Raw genomic sequence first — 23,605 nt, 5'->3', positions numbered from 1 at the left:
AGTTGAAAGGAATATCCCTTCTCATATATATTTTAAATGTGCATAAATATACTTTTTGACTAAATGAAAAAAAAAAAAAAATTTCCTTATGCTCTTTCTATTTCATACCAACTTTCATTTTTTGAAATAACTTTTTTTAATTATCTAATGCAATATTAATATTTTCTTTTTTATTTTATTTTTGCTTTGTAATAGATTTAATAAATTTTACAATATCCATGGAAAGCTAATTTAGTCTAATTTAACTACTTGTTTTCTTATAATTAAGTCTATTATGTATTTTTTTTAATTTAAGTGAATTACTAAAAAATAACAGCTAGTATGGAATGGAAAGATTATAATTTTAGAAACCATAAATACTTTTCTTGAAATTCTCTTATATCCAAATATCAAGACTACTACAATATCTTTAAATCAATAGTGTAAAAGTCTTTATATATAAATCTTCAAATATGAATCTAGTGCTTGTAGCGGATCGAACTTATCTTCTTCACCAAATTGAAGGAGATATCTTTCGCGGTTTCAAAATCAAATTTTTTAAGTCATTGGATCATAACTGATGGAAGAAAAAGAATCAAATAACCTAATTTCTAATCTATAAAAAAAAATCAAATATTAAGAATTTTAGCTTTTTTTTTAATTTTATTTGTATGAATTTGATATTTATTTATTTATTTCTTACTTTTTAGTTTTAGGACAGAAAAATCTATATCTATATATATAGATTTATGATAAATTATATAGGTTTACATTACAATACCAAAAGTGCCTTGTATCAAATAATAAAAAAATAAATAACTAATGGATCAAAGTAGTTCTACAAATACATTAAAAATAGTTTGAGGATAGTAAATTTTGAATAGAATGAGTGATATATTAGGGAGGATTTTCTATTCCCAATTTCTCACCCGAAATGAGGTGAGAAATTCCCTCCAATGAGGGGGGCCACTTGCCAGAAGAGCGAGACGAGGTGCTCCACTAAAATTCCGGGCCTTTGCCAACATGTGTATATTAAATATATAATTATAGAATTGATGTTTATATTTATTACAGTATTATGATTCAATTTTTAATTGTTATCTGATAATGGTTTTAAAAATATAATTTATTATAAATAAAACTAAGGGGAAGCGGAATCATTAGGGGACGGGAATGGGGAATTTTTTCTCCCCATGAAGTTCGCAGGAAAGGGAAACAGCTGCCATTCTCACCCCACACCGTTGCCATCCCCGTCAAACATGGATCACTTACTATCAATTTGAGGACTAAAGTTATGATTTGACAGAATATTAAATTAAATTAATAATTCAGACAGTTTCTTCAAATACTTTTTCTTTTTTGTCCATCATGTTTACGTTTCCTGAAAATGATTTTAATATAATTCAATTTTTTCTATCGATAATTATTGTAGATAAATTTTTACTGAAAGCAAGTTGGTCCAATTATAAAAAAAAGTCATTAAGAAAAGTGTTTAGAAAGAAGATGTTACTATACTACGCATCACTATTCATTTTGTTCTTTTAGTGAATGAAAATGGTTGCATACAAGATTATATACTCAATGCATATAATTTTTAGGATATCTAACAACTCCAATTTATTACAGTACTAATTTAAAGTTTTTTATTAATAATTCTTAATTTTAGAATGTATAAATTATCAAAGAGTATGCAGATGATATGGTAAAAGTCACTTCTAGGTTAATTAACGTATTGAGTTCAAACCTTAAGTATACAACTGCATTAAAATTTTACTACTAGTAAGGGTCTTGCCCGATACACATATAATTTTTGTTTATATTTTAGCCTTATAATGGAATATGTATAATAAACTAACATACTTTTTTTATTCCATTATAATTGTCTCTTTTTCAAATTAAACAAATTTCAATTCTCTATCACCTTATATACTCAATGCATATAATTTTTTATTTTATTTTATCGTTATACTAGAATATATGTGATAAATTTTGAAATATATATACAAAAATAAATTAGTCTGACTAAGCTAATTTTTCTCTATAATTAACCCTATCAAATGTCTTATTAATCCAAGTGATTACTAAAAAGCGACGATTATAATAGAATGAATGGAGTATTTATTATTTTCATAATCTTATATATTATTCTTTTAATTTTAATTTATAATAGATTAGTTTGAATACTTTTACAAAGAAATAACAAATTGAGGTATTTCTTATATCTTTTAAAATATTAATTTAAAATTTTCAAAGCAACTAAATTAAATTTGTTTCTTTTATTTATAAAATTAAATTAATATATAATTCCATATTCAGTATTTTTACTTATAAATATAAAAACTATTTATTATATAAATAAGACTTTAGTATATATTTTTTGTTCTAATATATGATTAACATGTCTCATTAAAATCATAATATTATAATATTATATTATATATTAACTAAAGATTTTATATGTTGTCTATATTAGTAATTTGATATTTTATTAGCAATAATTAAAAATAATTTATCAAATATTTAACATCAATTAACTACTACCAACTATCAGCTATTGGCAATATCTTAACTAAACATATTTTAAGAATCAGGTCCAAAGTACAAACTAAATTATTTTATATTTGATTAAAATTTATAAAATTTATTTACAAATTTAAAATTTATATACTTTCAATGCAATAAAATTAATTTAAAATTTTATATAATAAAATTTAAATAAAATTAATTATAATAAAATAAATATTCGACTGTATTTCATAACACCAAATTTTAACTCAATTCCTAGGCCTTCGACGGACGGATACGAGGCTTGGTTATCGGTGGTAGAAAGCAGAAAGGACGTGGCGCCGATCTTCAATTGCCTGTGAAATTGCGCCTCTGCTACCATCGCTAACCATCTTCCTTCTCTCCTGTCAACGTTCACCAAACGATGGCATCCCAAAGGAGTATGGTTGATAGGAGAGCCGATCATCTCTGATCACAAAAACAATTAATACAAACACAATAAAACAAAACTCATGCAAATAGAAGTACAAAACAATAATTTAAAACTCAAAAAGAACAAATCGATAAAAAGAAAGAAAAACAAGGGATTAATCACCGGTGGCCAAAGCCACCAGAGATCTCCCCTACACGAAGCTCCAGTTGGAAGTACTGTATAGGCACATCAGAGAGGTCGAAAGGTTAGAGAGATATTTTAAAAGTTTCGGTCTATTTTGAAGCTTTGTTACTCGAACATATCAATTCCATTTTGAAAATACTCTAATTACTTCTTTTATTATTATTATTATTATTTTCCAACTAATGAAATAAGTTTGTTGTCTTATATGGTATTTTATATATTGAAACAATTTTTTTCAAACGTCAGAATAGTAAATTTCTTGTATATGCGCTTATATATCAAATAGATAATTATGTAATACTTATTTATTAATTTAAATAATTTATTAATATTAAATAAAATATTATATACTATATATCAATCGTCTTATATTAGATATAACATTTTTTATTTTTTATCTGTAAGAATTTTGTTCTAAATAAATAAATAGTGGTCAGATTCAGAGTATAGGTGTACTTCTCACCTGCCTTATCTTTCTTATAACACACACCGATTGATTGCCACTCTAATTTACACAACCACATGGAGTCCCTAACAAGTGCCATAATCATCATAATAGCCTTTCTAACACCTCTCATCTACTCTTTCATACGGAAATCAAGAAAGGCTTCCAAGAAGAGAGAACCGCCACAAGCTGCCGGTGCATGGCCGGTTATTGGCCACCTTCATCTTCTATCAGGCTCGCAGCCACCTCACATAACTCTCGGAAACTTGGCTGACAAATACGGGCCAATATTCGCCATCAAGCTTGGTGTCCACAGAACATTGATAGTCAGTAATGGAGAGATAGCCAAAGAGTGCCTTACCACAAACGACAAAGCTTTTGCCAATCGTCCTAAATCTCTTGCCATGGAAATTCTGGGCTATGACTATTCTATGCTGGGCTTCAGTCCGTATGGAGAGTACTGGCGCCAAATGCGCAAGATAATCACTCTTGAGCTTCTCTCTAAACATCGGTTAGAGATGCTGAAGCATGTGAGAGAGGTCGAGGTAAAGACAGCCATAAAAGGATTATATCAAGAATGGATGAAGAGTAGAAACAGTTCCAGTAAGCTTTTGGTAGAGATGAAAAAATGGTTCTTTGATATAACCTTAAATGTGATATTGAAGGTAATAGTAGGGCAGCGATTCGTGGAGTTACTGGACGGTGAGCAGGATGAAGGAAGTAGCAATTCATGGCAAGATGCTCTGAGGGAATTTATGGAATTATCAGGGAAATTTTCAGTATCGGATGCACTTCCTTATTTGAGGTGGTTAGACTTGGGCGGTGTTGAGAAAGAGATGAAGCAGAACCTAGAAAAGCTAGACTGTGTTGTTAGGAAATGGTTACAAGACCGGAGGGACAAGAAAAGTTCAGGAATAGCAAAACGACAGGAAGATTTCATGGATGTATTGCTGACAATTCTCAAAGATGCAGAAGAACTTTCGGGTCGAGATGCTGATACTATCAACAAGGCTACGTGCCTGGTATGTACGTGATCATGGTGAAAGCTACTACCCTTAATACATTACATTTACATATGCAGAAACCCCTTTTACATTAGGATCCCTAATCTTGTTTAATTCATCTAAGGTCTTTAATTAATTTTGTTATAAGTTTTACAAGTAGTGCTTCTGAAAATAATTCTTATCGCCTTCTGGAGAAAAAGCAAAAAATTATCCTATATTAACACAGAAATATTTAGGAGTCCAATATAATGCTAACTTAAGAATCCAAACACGTTTCCCCGGAGAAAGAGGAGGGTAGGGAATAGAGAGGTGAAACAAATTTTCTCGTTTGAGAGAGAATTGGAAAAATATTTTATTTTTAATAATAATAATAATAATAATAATAACTACGAGTTCAATATTTTTTTTATTTTTCATTATTTATTATATAATTTAGTTTTTATAGAAAGAAAAACTTTATTAAAATGCTCAATGTGAAAAATAAAAAATTAAACTAATTAATTATTTTTATTAGAAATAAATTTGATATTTCAATAAATTTTTTTAATTTTAGACGAGTTTAGTATTATTAATTAATTAATTATCTTAATTATAAATTTTTTAATTATTTTTGTTAAATATTAGAACTAAAATACACTAAAATTAAAAAAATCCTACACTCTTTAAGTTTTCAATTGAGGTTTGATTATCAATTTATTGATAATTTCAAGTAATTAAATTATTTATTTCTTGCTCAATTTTCTTTATTTTATCTGATAGTTTTAAACAATAAAAGTTAATATTTTTAATATTTTTTTTTTCTATTTTTACTCTTTTTCAAAACAATCGTACCATTCGATTTTCTTCTCACTTTCTATCCCCCAATAAAATTCTTTTCCAAATAGAGTTTTTTTTTTTCTTCTTTTCGCACTAAGCAAAGAGTTAGATTTGTGGATACACATCAAAATAAGGAATTATTAAATAGATTTAATATATCAATGTCATCTGTAAATAAAATTAACTATAATAATACATGTAATTATTTATTAGCTATTATATTTCTATTTGTTGGTTTTTTTTATTATAGATGGTTAATAGTAATAAATTAACTAACTAACACAAATATAGTACTTGATAAAATTATCATATACCAACAATTAATTCAATTTATCTAAGAATAATGTGATAGATTGAATCTATCTAAATATTCCTTCAAGAACAAATATTATTAATAGGAGTAAGTTATGAACTGTGAGTAGCATAATTGCTAACTTTATCAATACTCTTTAGTTGATTTTTTTGATTAAAGTCTCTTTTCTTTTTCTTTTTTTCCAGTGAGGATTGAGTTCATAAAATTTATATTTCTTCCTTTCGCAAAAAAATTTAGTTCTATCCGTTACGTTTTAAGGTAAATATAAGTTTAACTAAATTATTATACAGTAGTTATATATGTTCTAACTTGATATTTTTCTGAACTGGCACAGGCTTTGATTTTAGCAGCCTCGGACACAACAGCAATAACATTGACCTGGACATTGTCTTTATTACTCAATAATCGTGAAGCTCTAAAGACAGCCCAGCATGAAGTAGACATCCATGTTGGTAAAGAAAGGCAAGTGACCGAGTCAGACGCGCAGGATCTGGTTTACCTCCAAGCCGTCATCAAAGAATCCTTCAGATTGTATCCTGCCGTGCCGTTGTTGCTGCCACATGAAGCCATGGAAGAGTGTACTGTAAACGGCTATCATATCCCGGCAGGAACACGACTTATCATAAATGCTTCAAAAGTTCATAAAGACCCATCCGTGTGGTTAAATCCTCAGGAATTTCAGCCAGAAAGATTTCTTACAAGTCACAAGGATGTTGACTTCAGGGGCCAAAATTTCGATCTGATACCATTTGGCAGTGGAAGAAGAAAATGCCCTGGGATCTTATTTGCTCTTCAAGTTTTAAGCCTTACACTTGCTACTGTTCTACATTCGTTTGAAATTGAAACTTCATCAGACAATCCTATTGATATGTGTGAGAGTGCTGGAACAACCAATGCCAAAGCCTCTCCCTTGGAAGTTGTTCTTACCCCACGCCTTCCTGCTCACTTGTACTAGATATGATAAAATAACTTCAAAATGTTTTAATCTTCGTTTGAAAAATGTTTCCCTTTCTTAATATAAGTCCAATTAGTGAAATAATCAATCTTGATTCGATATATGGATTGGCAAATTATGTTGGCATCAGTTCCAAAAAAATATTATATATGTTACTCGAACAAGAAAAGGCTTCTTCGATGCATAACATAACAACAATAAAAAAGAAAGTCATTTACAAATCTACTCTTAGAAGAATGGTGAAATCCACAACTAAAAGTATAATAATCCTATCATTCTTTCCAGGTTCACCTATTATGAATTACTCTTTGGTGATACTTGAATGAATGTACATAATTCGAATTGACATTGTATATAATTTAAATTAGTATGAAGATTTGATTTGTAAAAAATATGATCTGGCAAAATGCTCATACATCAACAGTTACATGGACCATTAATGAAAGGCAATAACTTTGTACATTAAATAAATGAGTGATAATCACTCAATCCATTACTTAAAAAGTCTCTTCTATATCTTTCAAAAAGAAAAAGGTCTCCAATATATTAGCAAAATATTTTAAAAAGACAAACACCAAAAACATAAGTGGTCTTCTATTTGATCTTTCCTTTTCTTTTTTTAAAGTGAATAACATCTTGTCTTTTAACTAGTAACGAATCTTGCAATCATTGGCTAGTCTCCCAGAAGCATCGCGTATCAAAGCTGTTACTTGAACTATATATCAATTAAAACCCACAGATTGGCTTTCTTGCAACAACTCTATCGATCAACCGAATTTTATTAGGAGCCATGCACTTGCTTGTGGTTGCAATGTTTGCATTTCTCCTTGATGGCTATCAGCACCCGTAAGGTGATAATTCTACTGGATAAAGGATGGTGTTTCAAGGGTTATATTTGCATTAGCCTTCTTCAGACTATCTTTTCAGTATTTATAGGTGGCAGGGGTGGTCCTAAACTATAGGAAGATGTGGGCAGCCTATTTTACAAAAGTGGTGGTGATAGAGGTGATGAATCGCCAGGTGCGAAGGATTGAGAAGACATCATTGTTAACTAGGCAAGTTCTTATCTCGCTTCGGGGGTTGCCTTGAGGATCTCTTATTCCTTTATTGTTTATTACTAATACTAAAAGAAAAAAACATGCAAGAAAAGAAGCCCATCACAACCTATGGGTGCATGGCTTGTTCTCGCGGCGACCTCCCTCTATGAGGAGGACGATTAGGACCCCATTTAATCTTGGGCAACATGGCTGACAAGTATGCTTCAATCTTTACCAGCAAGATGAGAGTGCATCGGTCTCTGATTATAAGTAGTTGGAAATTGGCAAAAGAATGTTTCACCACTAATGACAAAATCTTCGCTAACCGTCCAGATTTTCTAGCAGCAGAGCTCATGGGCTATAACAGTGCCATGTTCGGTTTTGGTCCTTACGGCCAGTATTGGCGCCAAATGCGCAAGATAACAACACTTGAGCTCCTGTCTAACTACCGACAAATCCTATCAATATTATTACAAGTATCAACAGGCAATAAGGCCGTTCGCCTAGTATAGACTGCTAGGCCCATCAGCGTTGAAGTAACAAGAGTTCTTCTTACTACCAAAGACATCAGCAATCGAGTCGAGTATGCAGCTTGTCCAAAATAGCATTATACGTTTTCTTACCTACCCGTTCATGAATGACCGGGACCCCAAGATATTTCCCAAGATTCAGTGTATCCTTAAAACGGAAGAGCATACATATCCTTCTTGATCTCTTAAGCCAGATTATTAGAGAACAAAATTGAAGTCTTGCTCTTGCTAACTTTATCTCCCGAAGCCAAGCAAAACTTGTTAAGCACATCATCAAGAACGGCAGCTTTGTCTCAGAGACGCCCTTGCAAAGAGGAACAAGTCATCAACGAAGAAAAGATAGGAAAACCGGGGCATGGGCCATTCCAAAAAACTCAAACGGCTCCCAATGCCCAGTCCGAACCGAATGCAAAAAAGCATGAGACAACCGCTCCATGCTAATAGCAAAGAGGTATGATGACATGGGTCACCTTGGCGTGGCGAATACCCTTTAAAGGAGAGAATGGCTCAGTGAGCTGAACATCCCATTCCAGATACATAGAAGCTGACGCAACACACTTTATAATGACTCTAAGAAGAGAACCTGGCAGCCCAAAATCCACAAGACAGTCAAGGATAATAAAATCCCAAGGGAACGTAGGCATGACGACGCATAGAGCGGATTATCTCCTGAACAAAAATATAATGTTATTTGTAATTTGCCTAAATTCAGAAAGAGAACGACATATACTAATATCCACTAATTGGTATGTGGTGCCATGGATGACTTCAAAGATTCGATATAAAGTTGATTAATATGTATGTACAAACAAGTGAGTTGTGAATTTGGAAGGCATACTTCACGTTGCATCGCAGCTTCATTAGAATCCAAATGAGTAGAAACAACAATCCTCTTCGTTTTTTGTCCTGCATCAGTTGGATTCTATTCAGTTAGCTTATGTGGCAGCTGTTTATTCATCACCATTTTCCCATCCTTTGTTTGATTTTGATGGGTCATTATTGGATTTCAAACAACGCTTCCATCAAATTCTAATGGTCCAGTCAATATTTAAATCTCAGCCACAAGAAATTTATCGTTTATAACCATTAATTTTAGAAACTGGTCCTCAAAATTAATTTTTGTTCTTTTTTATAGTTTAAATATAAAAATATATTAAAGAAATGCAAGAAAATTTAAATTTAATTTGAAATCATAATACATGTGTTAATAAATGAATGATATTATTGAATATTGGTTATTTAACTAATAATCGAAAGAAAATAAATCATAATTTGGAACGGATAAAAAATAAAATAATATTTTTGTGCCCGAAGGAGTATTTTACTCTAAAATTTTGTAAGACTCTAATTAAATATTGTTAATTTTTATGTTATTAATGATTTTAATTAATAATTTAAGTAATTAAGCGAGATTTAAGCAAACAGCCGCAGAGAATTTGCTTATAGAACTAGAGAAAAACTCAGTTTAATAACATGCTTATGTTTATGGTGGAGTGAGCTTCGACTTGGATCATCTGAACTAATAATTAATAGGTTCATCCTAAGAGAAGTCAATTCGGTGGCCCATAATTTAGCTCATCATGTGCGAGAGGTTCCTCCTTCCATTTATGTGTTTGTTTTGCAAGATTTACGACATTTGTCTCCCTCTGTTTAATATTCAGCTGTTGTTTTCCTAAAAAAAAATAAAAATTAATCACCCATATTTATGCTTTAACTTTAGAAATTACACATATAGTGGCTTGACTAAATCTTTTTTTTTTTTAATTTTATTCGGACCACATCTTGAATAAATTTGATTTCAACTTTTATAAATATTATTGTTTTTATTGTATCACATAATAGTTGTCTAAATCTAGCTATTTGTTACAACTATTTAATCAAAACATAAGGCCGTAAATGTTAACCTAGAACAAGTAAAAAGAAAAAGATTAAAATATACTTAATTATTTTATTTTATTTAAATAACATTTTGTATAAAACTAATTATTTATAAGAACATTCTTATATAATTATATTTTGTATAGAAATAATCTCTATATACTTACAAAAATTATAATCTTTTAAGTCTTTTTATTTTTGAAAAATTCCTTCCACATCGACATATGCTATATTACACTAAAAGCTTATCATAAACTAACAAATTTTGATGAGTATTTTTAAAATCTTTTTCTTAATAGAAAAGACATTAATCTGCATAATACAATCAGACATAGAAATAAATTAATTTAAACAAAATACTTTTTTAAAAATTAATTTTACATTCAAATTATTTTTTGTGAAACAAATGGAGCATTAAAATAATTTTTCTTAATCAATTAGAAGATTGAATTAACAATCGCTTGAAGAAGAACCAAGGAATTATAAGGTTAGGTAACCATCTACCAACTTAGAATGTAAAATAACTTTGTATATATTTAGATGTGTATTTATTTTAATATTTTTGAGATGATATCTGTCACTTTTATCAATTTTAGATAAATTGTTTAGCTGATACTAAACTTTGGGACTGTATATTAATTTGATACTACGACTTTAATTTGAATTAAAATGGTGCCAAAAGTACAGAAAAGTATATCAATTTAATCTAAATGTCCAATTTCCAACAATGGATGGTGACGTGGCAAGCTGAGGAGGTATATTCCGGTTGTTTTGCCCCCTCAGTGTGTGCCACGTTAATTAACTTTGTCTCCTCAGCTTGCCATGTCACCGTCCGTTGTCGGAAATTGAACATTTGAACTAAATTGATATACGTTTCTGTACTTTTGATACTATTTTGATTCAAATTAAAATTTTAGTATCAAATCGATATACAGTTTCAAGGTTTGGTACCAGCTGAACAATTTATCCTTAATTTTATGTATATCTTGGATTTGATATGCTCCAATAGATTATTATTTCTACAGCATTTGACTAAAAACAACTAAATTTAAATTATAATTTTTATAAACAGGATAATGAAAATAATTAGTTTGGTTTAGTGATATGATTATAAAAATATATTTTCCGCATAAATAATAAGAATATGAAATAGTTTTCAAAAATAAGAATATGAAATGAAAAAAATACTTTGAAAAGATAATTTACATAAGAAAAAGTATTTTAAAGTAACATTTCAACGAAATATGTGAGGAAACTTCACCACAGGCATGATCTTATGTCGTTTTCCTTTCAACTATAAAACGTCATCCTATTATCCTGTTTCTGAACATTATTTCATATTTGATTATTGAGATTGTCACGTCTACTTTTAAAGAGTTTCTTTTTTCTATTACTTTTCTTTAATTGGTGCATGTTATTATCATATTATATAAAATATATAACATATTACAATAATTAAAATTACTTTCATTGTATTTTAGTTTTCCTTATGAATAATTATCGTATGTAAACTTTTAGTAATATAATAAGTTGGTCCAATTATAAAAGAAAGTATTTAATAGAACTGTTTAAAGAGACGATTCACTGGCATCACTATCCAATTTATTTTCGTAAAAGAAAAAGGAAAATAAATATTACCATAAAAAAGTTTAAACTAGCAATTTGTTACTTTGAAGCTTTATTACTAGAACCTATTAAATCTATCTTAAAAATATTTTAATCATTTATTTCTATTATTATTATTTTAGTCGTGTTAAATAATATTTAATTAATATTTAAAATATATGTATGTTTATAATATTTTTTATTTTATTGAGATTTTATCCGTCTGAATTTTGTCAAGACAGTTCTAAATAAATAAATAAATAGTGGTCAGATACAGAGTAGAGGTGTAATTCTCATCTGCGTTATCTTTCTTATAACACACACCACTCTAATTTACACAACCATATGGAGTCCCTAACAAGTGCCATAATCATCATAATAGCCTTTGTAACACTTCTCATCTACTCTTTCATACGGAAGTCAAGAAAGGCTTCCAAGAAGAGAGAACCGCCACAAGCTGCCGGTGCATGGCCGGTTATTGGCCACCTTCATCTTCTATCAGGCTCGCAGCCACCTCACATAACTCTCGGAAACCTGGCTGACAAATACGGGCCAATATTCACCATCAAGCTTGGTGTCCACAGGACATTGATAGTCAGTAATGGAGAGATAGCCAAAGAGTGCCTTACCACAAACGACAAAGCTTTTGCCAGTCGTCCTAAATCTCTTGCAATGGAAATTCTGGGCTATGACTATTCTATGCTGGGCTTCAGTCCGTATGGAGAGTACTGGCACCAAATGCGCAAGATAATCACTCTTGAGCTTCTCTCTAAACATCGGTTAGAGATGCTGAAGCGTGTGAGAGAGGTCGAGGTAAAGACAGCCATAAAAGGATTATATCAAGAATGGATGAAGAGTAGAAACAGTTCCAATAAGATTTTGGTAGAGATGAAAAAATGATTCTCTGATATAACCTTAAATGTGATATTGAAGGTAATAGTAGGGCAGCGACTGGTGGAGTTACTGGACGGTGAGCAGGATGAAGGAAGTAGCAATTCATGGCAAGATGCTCTGAGGGAATTTATGGAATTATCAGGGAAATTTTCAGTATCGGATGCACTTCCTTATTTGAGGTGGTTAGACTTGGGCGGTGTTGAGAAAGAGATGAAGCAGAACCTAGAAAAGCTAGACTGTGTTGTTAGGAAATGGTTACAAGACCGGAGGGACAAGAAAAGTTCAGGAATAGCAAAAAGACAGGAAGGTTTCATGGATGTGTTGCTGTCAATTCTCAATGATGCAGAAGAACTTTCCGGTCGAGATGCTGATACTATCAACAAGGCTACGTGCCTGGTATGTACATGTTGGAAGCTACTACCCTTAACGCACAAAATTTATTTATGTATGCAGAAACCCATTTTATATTAGGATCCCTAATCCTGTTTAATTCATTTAAGGTCTTTAATTAATTTTGTTTTATTTCTTACAAGTAGTGCTTCTGAAAATTATTCTAACACAGAAATTTCTTGGAGTTCAAATATAATGCTAACAGAAAAATCCAAAAACACCTGGGCACATACCACGAATATGAAATACAGGAAAAGCAGGGAGTATGTTTCCAATATTTTGGCCCATGGGCAGATATTATTTATAGGAATAAGTTATGAACTGTAGGTAGCACAATTGCTAACTTTATCTAATAGTTTTTAGTGATTTTTCTTTTCAGTGAGGGACTGATTAGATATGGATTGTGAGCTAGTCCATAAAATATGTATTTCTGTTTTTTCGCAAAAAAAAAAGAAGAAGAAAAAAAGGCTCTAGCTGGTTCATTTTAAGATAAAAATGATTTTAGCCAAATTATTATACAGTAGTAGCCTCTGAAGTTGAAGATATTGTATTTGTTCTAACTTGATATTTTTCTGAACTGGCACAGGCTTTGATTTTAGCAGCCTCGGACACAACAGCAATAACATTGACCTGGACATTGTCTTTACTACTCAATAATCGTGAAGCTCTAAAGGCAGCCCAGCATGAAGTAGACATCCATGTTGGTAAAGAAAGGCAAGTGACCGAATCAGACGCGCGGGATCTGGTTTACCTCCAAGCCATCATCAAAGAATCCTTCAGATTGTATCCTGCCGTGCCGTTGTTACTGCCACATGAAGCCATGGAAGAGTGTACTGTAAACGGCTATCATATCCCGGCAGGAACACGACTTATCATAAATGTTTCAAAAGTTCATGAAGACCCATCCGTGTGGTTAAATCCTCAGGAATTTCAGCCAGAAAGATTTCTTACAAGTCACAAGGATGTTGACTTCAGGGGCCAAAATTTCGATCTGATACCATTTGGCAGTGGAAGAAGAAAATGCCCTGGGATCTTATTTGCTCTTCAAGTTTTAAGCCTTACACTTGCTACTGTTCTACATTCGTTTGAAATTGAAACTTCATCAGACAATCCTATTGATATGTGTGAGAGTGCTGGAACAACCAATGCCAAAGCCTCTCCCTTGGAAGTTGTTCTTACCCCACGCCTTCCTGCTCACTTGTACTAGATATGATAAAATAACTTCAAAATGTCTTAATCTTCGCTTGAAAAATGTTTCCCTTTCCTAATATAAGTCCAATTAGTGAAATAATCAAAGTAACCTTGTTAAAAAGGATTTTAGCAAATTATGTTGGCCTTTTTTCTTAGTGACATCTCAGTTCAAAAATAAATATATGTTCCCTGACTAGAAAAGGCTTCTTCAGTTCATACACATAACAATAACAAAAAAGAAAAGTCATTTACAAATCCATTCTTAAAAGAGTGGTGGAATCCACGACTAAAAGTATAATGGACCCTATCACTCTTTTTCTAGTTTCACATATTATGAATTACTTCTTGATGATTACTTGAATCAAAGTGCTCATTGGTCAACAACTGACAGTTACGTAAAGCATTAATGAAAGACATTAACTTTGTACATTAAATAAAGGAGTAAGAGACCAAAAAGATAAGTTGTCTTCTTCCTTCAAGTTTTAGCTTAAATGTCTTTTAATTAGGTTCTGACTTGGGCATTTGAGAGGTCACCGGACTCTGTCGTCTCACATCCGTCATGTTTCGTCAGAAGCTCATCACTCGTTATGTTTGTTTCCTGAATTAGAGGGAAAAAACAAAATTAATATGCTAATGCAACTACAGGAGAAAGGCGGCTAAAGATTATCAGGGGAAAGAATGCCATTCAGTTCGCTACAAAAACATTAATTTTGTCCAAAGACTCTGCTCGAGAATAGTTAAAAGACGGCAGGACAAATCATCATTTCATTTTCAACTACAAATATTCTGACGTCTACTTTCGCATAGTAGTGTGAAGTCCTAAACTAAGCTAATACAAGGCCATCTATTTGATCTTAATTTCCCTTTTTTTTAAGTATATAACAGTCTTGTCTTTTAACTAGTAACGAATCTTGCAATCATTGGCTAGTCTCCCAGAAGCATCGAGTATCAAAGCTATTACTTGAACTATATATCAATTAAAACCCACAGATTGGCTTCCTTATTTGCAACAGCTCTATCGATCAAACGAATTTTATTAGAAGCCATGGACTTGCTTGTGGTTGCCATGTTTGCATTTCTCCTATTCCTTTATTGTCTATTGCTAGTACTAAAAGGAAAAACATACAAGAAAAGAGTCCCACCACAACCTAAGGGTGCATGGCCTGTTCTCGGCCACCTCCCTCTATTAGGAGGGCCACTAGAACCCCATGTAATCTTGGGCAACATGGCTGACAAGTATGGTCCAATCTTTACCATCAAGATGGGAGTGCATCAATCTCTGACTATAAGTAGCTGGGAATTGGTAAAAGAATGTTTCACCATCAATGACAAAATCTTCGCCAACCGTCCAAATTTTCTAGCAGCAGAGCTCATGGGCTATAACAGTGCCATGTTCGGCTTTAGTCCTTACGGCCAGTATTGGCGCCAAATGCGCAAGATAACAACACTTGAGCTCCTGTCTAATCACCGGCTTCAGACGTTCAAGCACGTTAGAGAATCAGAAGTACGGGCTGGTATAATAGACATCTATCAACTGTGGGAGAAGAGTAGAGAAGATAACAAGGGTGTTATTGTAAAGATGAAGCAATGGTTTGCAGATATAACGCTAAATGTCATTTTCAGGATTATATTCGGCAAGCGATATATAAATTATACAACAACGCAAGAAGATGGAGATAGTGATCAATGGCGAGAAGCAGTCAGGAATTTCTTTGTGTTGTCAGGAAAGTTTGTGGTTTCTGATGCAGTTCCATTTTTGAGGTGGTTAGACTTGGGTGGATATGAGAAATCCATGAAGAAAACAGCTCGAGAGCTTGATGTTGTTGTTCAAGGTTGGTTAGATGAGCACAAGAGGAAAAGATTAATGTCTGGCAACAGGGTTAAAGGAGAGGAAGATTTCATGGATGTTATGCTTTCCATTCTCGATGATGCAGAGGAACTTCCCTCCCTTGATGCCGATACCATCAACAAAGCTACATGTCTGGTAAATTTTATTTTTCTTAGATTCAATGTGCCCAAGTTTCATGCTAAAAAGGTAATTCGGAAAACTGAGAAGGTTTTTGTCTTCGCCTCTTCGGATATTTGAACTGTGATAAGCATGAAATTCATCGTAAATGGGAGAGGTTTACTAAATTTTTTAGTCAATTAATTAAATTAACTGTGCTTTTATCGGAATAATTATAAAGAATTTATTTCATTTAAAAAAAATATAATAAAAAATTATAAAATAAAAATAATAAAAATGAAAAATATATTTTAATGTTATAGAATATATTGATTTAGTGATATTGAATTTATTTAAAAATTTTATCTATTTTATTAAAATTTAATTTATTTATAATAAATTTAATTATATGACATTTTAAATTTATTTTTACTTTATTTAAATTATATAAATTTTAAATTTGTAAATAAATTTTATAAATTTCAATCAAATAAACACTAAATAGTTTAAACCTAATTAATTATTTACTCAAAGAGCATTTCAGGAATGTGTCAGGATGAAATGTCACAAGCTGAAACAAAAAAAGAGAAGCTAAAGTCATTACATCCATGTGGGATAGTTTGGAATTTTTCTTTTTAGATCAATACCTATGACAGTTTACACCCCTTTCCTAATTGCTGGAAATTATTTCAGGCTCTTACATTAGCAGCCTCCGGTACCACAAAAATCACGTTGACATGGGCCCTGGCGTATTTACTAAACAACTTGGATATCCTGAAGAAAGCCCAACATGAATTGGACACACATGTAGGAAAAGAAAGGAATGTACAAGAATCAGACATGAAAAACTTGGTATATCTTCAAGCAATCGTAAAAGAAACACTTCGTCTAAACCCAGCAGCAACATTGTCAGTGCCACACGAGTCAACGGAGGATTGCGTTGTGGGCGGGTATCATATACAAAAGGGCACCAAACTTCTTGTTAATCTCTGGAAAATGCATCGTGATTCAGACGTATGGTCAGCGCCTTACGAGTTTAAGCCAGGAAGATTTCTCACGACTCATAAAGATTTTGATGTTAGAGGTCAGAATTTTGAACTTATACCGTTTGGCAGTGGCAGAAGAATGTGCCCTGGAGTATCATTTGCGCTTCAAGTTATGGAGCTTACATTAGCTGGTTTACTTCACGGGTTTGATATTTCAATCCCATCAGGTAAACAAATTGATTTGGACGCGGGATTTGGATTAGAGACGAATGATGAAACCACCCAACTGGAAGTCATTCTCAGTCCACGACTTTCTGCTCATCTATACAAACAATAAACGGCCCAACAGTTACAGGTTCCAAAATTCACTTGCATGCATGGTTAATTTCTTCCCCTGTACTTGTAAGCTTTCAGTAAATTTTTCATGTCTTGTGTGTCTACATTTTATCAACCACATATTAATTTGCTTCTTTTTTTTAATTATTTTTTCATTCTCTCTTTGTTACGGTAAACGCGCTAAATTAAGAAAATCTTCAGTTTATTCATATATATAAATTAAGAAATTTGATTTGGCTTGTTTTCTTTTTCTTAAAAAATAAACAACATACTTTTATTGTTTATTAGAATTCAATAAATCAAATTGTGAAGCTTGTTACAAGGAAACTTTCGTCAAGCTATCATAAAAGATAAACGCATTAACACTTTGAACCCATGGGCCACCCAAGAACGCTCTTGCCTATCAATAAAATACATTAGGACTATATTTGGTAACGATCTAAATTGTAAAAAGAAATTATGTAATTGATGATATAATATAATGAAAATCGCAATACTTAATGCTACCTATAAACAATATTTTTTTATTGTTATTAAATTTTATTATTGACTTCGTAGAATAATTATTGTATATTTTTAAAATATATTTTATATATATTTGTGATATTTCTATTTATATATTAAACCCATAAATGATACACACATTTATTAGTCTTAAATAATGTAGTATGTATCAATCATCTAATATTAAAACGTAAAATATTTCTATTAGCTGTGGTAATTACATCAACATTAGATAATAGTTTTTCAAAATAAAATACTAATTACAGCAACAAAAGACAAGAGGTTTAAACATAACGAGGAAAGTTCATGACCCATAACAAAAATAACCAATCAACTCAAAAAGGGATCAATTGTTGTCTCATCTGCAAGACCAGCCTCAAGAGGAACCCTAGCAACCAAGGAGATGCCATGTATCAAAGCTCTAAAGGTAATGGTGGTTTCTCCGGAGAAAACAAAACTGTTCCACGTTCACATCCACATCCTTCCAAATGATATGGATCATCATTCTTTGTGTCCCTACTACTTTTCTTCTCTTATAGCCATCGTTATTATGTGAATCTGAGATGCTTATCTGATCGCTGTAGAAAGTACCATATATCTCCATTACATTAAGGAATGTAATGGAAGCTTCTAGAGAGATTCCACAGATACACACGCAAAGATGGATGCTAAAAGATCTAGCAAAAAGAAACTAAACTGACTACAACTAACAAAGAGAACACTAAAATAAAAGAAAAAGAAAACAAAGTATTATCTCGGGTCGGCAGTATAAAATGCTAATTAATATAATCACCTTTATCTCTGTTAAAAAGAAAATGTAAAAATTTGATTGAGTGACATTAATCATGATATAATAAGGAATATTAAAAATGGTTAAATAGGCCTAATGATTTGTTTGGCTGAGCTGGATTTAAGTTTTTCAAGTATAAGCTCAAATTGGATAACTGAAATTTTATTGAAATCTGAATTTTGGGTCGCTTTCTATTTTTAGATTTCTTTTAAAAGAACACTGGCCCTCAAGCCTATATTCCAAGTTTCTGCCAATTCAGCTATGAAGTTTATGTCATTCTTTTTATCTTGATTATATTCCAATAATTTAAAGAACAATGGCATTCAAGTTTCCTTCTACCAATTAAGTCATTCTTGTATTGATTACATACCAAGTCTCTGCCAAATCAGCTGTGAAGTTTATGTCTTCCTTGGCTTCATTATTTTCCAAGTTAAACTGGGCCAAGTTTGATCCTATTTTAATTTTTAGATTCGCACATTGTAAGCAATAAATACAGTCTGCTAAGTTGCATGTATTTAATCGTCTGTATTTATTTTGTTCACGATAGCTTACGTTGTTCAAACGCAACTGGAATACCAATACCGAGAATTAGTGTATCAATTTCTACCACAAATATCGCCTATTACTGTTCACGACGTCAAGTCAATCTATAGCTAACAGATTGTTATCATATTGCTTGTAGAATGAGTTTATGTTTCCATTTAACTTAAGTGATCATATTGCAGATGGTATGTATCCACATGACTCAACAATCTCCAGACGCTAGCCGAAAAGCGTGACTAAGTATATCGGCAACTTCCGTCCTTTTCTAAGAAAAGAGCATTCCATTTATTATATACAGCACCACCATTGTTCATTGTTTCTCACAGCTTTCGCCCGTGCATTCTGCACAACACGCAATGGAAAATCTTCTCATCTTCCCTACAAATGCTATTGCAACCGCGGTTGCCTTCTTGATTTTTGTCTGCTCTGTGTTTTGTATAACAAGATCAATGAAGAAAAAGAAAGCAGCTCCAGAAGCTGGCGGTGCATGGCCGCTAATTGGCCACCTCCACCTTCTAAGAGGACCCCAACCGTCCCACATAGTGTTTGGCAACATGGCTGATAAATACGGTCCAATCTTTACTATCAAGATGGGCGTGCATCCAACTTTAGTAGCAAGCAATTGGGAAATGGCCAAAGAATGTTTTACCACTAACGATAAAGCCTTTGCCAATCGTCCAAATATTCTTGCTATGGACCTTCTGGGCTATGGTCGTTCTATGTTTGCTTTCAGTCCATATGGTAACTACTGGCGTCAAATCCGCAAGATATCCACACTTGAGCTTCTTTCGAACCACCGACTACAGATGTTCAACCATGTACGCGAATCCGAGGTAGGAACAGCTTTAAAGGAGTTGTATAAATTGTGGGAGAAGAACAAAACTACCAATTCGAATAATAAGGTTTTGGTGGAGATGAAGAGATGGTTTGGAGATATAACCTTAAACATAATTCTTAGGATTATTGTTGGAAAATTCATCGGATATGAGACTGCAGATGAAGGAAAAGAGAGTAACGAAGGATGGAAACAAGCGCTAAGGGATTTCTTTCATTTGTCAGGGAGATTTATAGCGGCTGATGCGGTCCCTTTTCTGCGGTGGCTGGATATTGGGGGACATGAAAAGACTATGAAGCATACTGCAAACAAATTGGACATTGTTGTTACAGAGTGGCTAAACGAGCATAAAGAAAAGAAAGCTTCTGGCTGTGTTAAGAAGGGTGAAGAGGACTTCATGGATCTAATACTTGATATTATGGATGATGAAGCCGAAGCAACTCTAAGTCGCGATTCCGACACAATTAACAAAGCTACATGCTTGGTAATCATCCCTCTTACCTCTTATTAGTAACCTGCGTTGCTTTGACTGAAATTTCAAGTTTTATACTCTTATCTATGAGAAAATTTAATTTTTAGTATATAGAAGAAGTAGAATTACTAATGAAATGCCTTTTTGATGATTGTAGGCTCTTACTCTCGCAGCTTCAGACACAACATCTGTCACTTTGATATGGGCTCTCTCGTTATTAGTCAATAATCCCGATGTCCTGAAGAAAGCCCAAGACGAATTAGATGTCCAAGTTGGAAGAGAAAGGCAAGTGCATGAATCTGATGTTAACAACTTGATTTTCCTAAAAGCCATAGTCAAGGAAACGTTGCGTTTATACCCTGCTGGACCACTTTCTGTGCCACATGAATCCATGAAGGATTGCACCGTAGCTGGTTACCATATTCCAGCAGGCACAAGACTTGTTACCAACCTGTCAAAGATTCATCGCGATCCCAGAGTGTGGTCGAATCCTTCAGAATATCAACCAGAAAGATTTCTTACAAGTCACCAAGATTTTGATGTTAGGGGAAAAACTTTTGAGTTCATACCATTTGGTAGTGGAAGAAGAATGTGCCCTGGAGTGTCCTTTGCGCTTCAAGTTTTGCATATAACATTAGCTACGTTGCTACATGGGTTTAATTTTGGAACACCAACAGGTGAGCCACTTGATATGACTGAGAACTTTGGTTTAACCAACCTTAGAGCAACTCCACTGGAAGTTGCTATTAATCCACGTCTGGGGCCTCATCTATATGAATAAGTGGACCAGTGAAATTAGAGTATTTTAGAATTTGATTAGTGTTCTATTATTGAAATAGGCCTAAACTTTTAATCAAATCCCATCGCTTCAATATCGCCTCTTTGGTTTGGTAACATAATTTCTCACCATATCCTTTTCATTGTCAGCTATTAGCGAAAGTGGAAATTAACCGACCTTTTCAGTTTTATTTATTCTATATAATACGTTGTCACAAGCTTAACAACACTTGCATTTATGTAATTATGTCAATTTCTTTTTCTTTTATATCGGAGTCTCACAAAAGATATTTATTTGATTTTATGTTAGTTTCTTTTACATGTATTTCTCTGTTTTCTTTTCATTATGTATTTAAGTTTTTTTTTATTCCGTAGTAATTTAGTTAAATTATGTATTATTATTTTCTTAATTTATAATTTAATAATTAAATTTTCAAAAGATTGGTGATGAATAGATAATTGCTCACTAAAAACAGGAGAATTGTGATTTTAATTATAATTATAATTTTAATATATTCTATAATTTGTAATTGTAGAAAGAGGATAATCCATTTCTATTTTAATTTTAATTTCTAGTGTAAAATAAATTAAAAGCAATAATCTAATTTAGTGTTATTCTTAGGATAATTTTAGGGTAAATAGAGTAAAACCTCCATCGGGATTGTTCGCTTCAGTTTCTGTACCAACTCGTTTTTTCGGTATCTAATATTGTTGTTATTGATGATAAAAGTTTTCCTTTCTTGATTCTGATTTGGCATTATTTAGAATTTTTTTAAAATTTTTCATTCAGTACATTTTTACTGTATATATTTGATATATTAATAGTATATAATTCTATTTTTACTGTATATGTTTAATATATTAATAGTACATAATCCTATTAACTAATTATTTCCAATTAATTTTTCATTTAATTTAAAAATATTTAAGAATGAACAACCTAAATTATCATCATATTAACAATTTTATTATAAAAAGAATCTCTTGTGTTTATCGATGAAAATATTATTTAAAAATAAATATTAAAATCTTGGATGGAATAATTAATTAATTAATTATTTAAAACTATTATCAACGATAGATCTATTGCTAAATCTATTCATTTTAATGACAATGTCAGTTGTTCTCAAAAAAATCAAGAGAAAATAATAAATAAATAAAAAGTAATTGAATATGTAGCGATGAAATCTTTAATTTAAAGACATGCATCATCATTACTATAATTTATAATTCAAATTACAGTAATTTAATTAACGATGGAAGTCGCCCGTCTCTAAAACTAATAGCAACAGGATACTATTTTTGCGACTGAAACTTCTATCCCTAAATACAGTTTTTTTTTTTTTTTTTTAGTAGTGCTATGGCTAGCTTTAAGTGGTGAATTGAGGACCAAAATCTTGCTAAAGAGGTGGAGGGTCACTGATCATGATACATGCAGTATTTATGGGCAAGATCAGGGAAAAATCGTTCACTTATTTTCAAATACACTGTTTCTAGTGATGCTTCGGAAATGAATTCTACAAGCTTGTGAATTCAACCAGCAGGGTTTTGATTGGAGGAAGCTTATTAGTGTATTCTGCGGGAGGTGTGTAATGGTAAAGCATAACTATGGGAACTTCTCGTAGCCATTGTTTAACATGTTTGGTTGACAAGGAACTCAGTTGTTCGTCATCAGGAGCAGTATAATCATGAAAAGATTTGCTGGCAAGTTAGAAATATTTCTGCTGAAATTTACTCATCAAACAAGTGCTATTCAGTTTAATAATGTAAGAGCAATTTTGATAGGCTCAGATATATTGATAGACTGTATAGTTTTGTTTGGTTGTTTGTGGTTAAGCTGGTTCTACTTTTTTTATTGTCATCAGCTAATCTGATGTGACCTTTTAAGAGTAGTCTTCTTCTCTGAGTTTTGTACTGGAGTTTTGAGCTAAAACACAATGGTAAGCAGTGCAAATTAAGATAAGATTCCAAGAACCTAATGCTATTAGTCATAGTTTCGCCAAGCCAAGTTCTCAGCCATATAATTAGAAGTCTCATCTTCTTCAAATAGCACCAGTAATTATCTTTCTTTACAAAGTACAACCAGAACTCTTTTAAGAAGTCTATCTTTAGTGTTAATCAGATGACATATGGCATTATAACTATCTTCAACATGTATTTCATTTATAACTCTCACTTACTAGGATCTAATTTTACTTTGAAATTATCTTTTCTGTCTCTTTTACATACTGAAATTATTTTTTTCTAATTGGATACCTT

General features: G+C 32.0%; 4 protein-coding genes and 1 long non-coding RNA gene across 5 annotated transcripts; 4 read left to right on the top strand and 1 right to left on the bottom strand.

Moving 5' to 3' along the window:
- Window positions 1-2,653: 2,653 nt before the first annotated feature.
- Window positions 2,654-3,220, bottom strand: LOC112534258. Its single transcript, XR_003078558.2, has 2 exons — window positions 3,080-3,220; window positions 2,654-2,952 (listed from the first exon to the last, which is right to left on the bottom strand). It is a non-coding gene; the product is annotated as an uncharacterized LOC112534258 (long non-coding RNA).
- A 329-nt stretch (window positions 3,221-3,549) lies between these two features.
- LOC8260907 (demethylepipodophyllotoxin synthase) lies at window positions 3,550-6,756 on the top strand. Its single transcript, XM_002510262.4, has 2 exons — window positions 3,550-4,567; window positions 6,013-6,756. Exons 1-2 carry the CDS (start codon window positions 3,623-3,625, stop codon window positions 6,631-6,633), a joined length of 1,566 nt encoding a protein of 521 aa, XP_002510308.1. The 5' UTR covers window positions 3,550-3,622; the 3' UTR covers window positions 6,634-6,756.
- A 5,209-nt stretch (window positions 6,757-11,965) lies between these two features.
- LOC8260910 (demethylepipodophyllotoxin synthase) lies at window positions 11,966-14,292 on the top strand. The gene is given in 2 exon segments (XM_002510265.4): window positions 11,966-12,973; window positions 13,554-14,292. Coding segments are annotated over 2 exon segments (1,566 nt in total). The 5' UTR covers window positions 11,966-12,028; the 3' UTR covers window positions 14,175-14,292.
- An 848-nt stretch (window positions 14,293-15,140) lies between these two features.
- LOC8260911 (cytochrome P450 CYP82D47) lies at window positions 15,141-17,815 on the top strand. Its single transcript, XM_002510266.3, has 2 exons — window positions 15,141-16,142; window positions 16,797-17,815. The coding sequence occupies exons 1-2, from the start codon at window positions 15,204-15,206 to the stop codon at window positions 17,424-17,426; spliced, it is 1,569 nt and encodes a 522-aa protein (XP_002510312.2). The 5' UTR covers window positions 15,141-15,203; the 3' UTR covers window positions 17,427-17,815.
- A 1,651-nt stretch (window positions 17,816-19,466) lies between these two features.
- Window positions 19,467-21,614, top strand: LOC8260912 (cytochrome P450 CYP82D47). The gene is made up of 2 exons (XM_002510267.4): window positions 19,467-20,581; window positions 20,727-21,614. Exons 1-2 carry the CDS (start codon window positions 19,619-19,621, stop codon window positions 21,348-21,350), a joined length of 1,587 nt encoding a protein of 528 aa, XP_002510313.2. The 5' UTR covers window positions 19,467-19,618; the 3' UTR covers window positions 21,351-21,614.
- Window positions 21,615-23,605: the final 1,991 nt, after the last annotated feature.

The sequence above is a fragment of the Ricinus communis genome, chromosome 2 (genome assembly GCF_019578655.1).
Source record: "Ricinus communis isolate WT05 ecotype wild-type chromosome 2, ASM1957865v1, whole genome shotgun sequence".
Classification (NCBI taxonomy): Eukaryota; Viridiplantae; Streptophyta; class Magnoliopsida; order Malpighiales; family Euphorbiaceae; genus Ricinus; species Ricinus communis.
This window is presented reverse-complemented; position numbering and strand designations above follow the sequence as displayed.

What these genes read in the sequence shown, in the direction of transcription:
- LOC8260912 (XM_002510267.4), top strand. Translation starts at nt 19,619, where the DNA reads ATGGAAAATCTTCTCATCTTCCCTACAAATGCTATTGCAACCGCGGTT. An exon ending in TTAACAAAGCTACATGCTTG is followed by an intron (nt 20,582 to 20,726) that starts GTAATCATCCCT and finishes TGATGATTGTAG; the next exon opens with GCTCTTACTCTCGCAGCTTC.
- LOC8260911 (XM_002510266.3), top strand. Translation starts at nt 15,204, where the DNA reads ATGGACTTGCTTGTGGTTGCCATGTTTGCATTTCTCCTATTCCTTTAT. An exon ending in TCAACAAAGCTACATGTCTG is followed by an intron (nt 16,143 to 16,796) that starts GTAAATTTTATT and finishes AAATTATTTCAG; the next exon opens with GCTCTTACATTAGCAGCCTC.
- LOC8260907 (XM_002510262.4), top strand. Translation starts at nt 3,623, where the DNA reads ATGGAGTCCCTAACAAGTGCCATAATCATCATAATAGCCTTTCTAACA. An exon ending in TCAACAAGGCTACGTGCCTG is followed by an intron (nt 4,568 to 6,012) that starts GTATGTACGTGA and finishes GAACTGGCACAG; the next exon opens with GCTTTGATTTTAGCAGCCTC.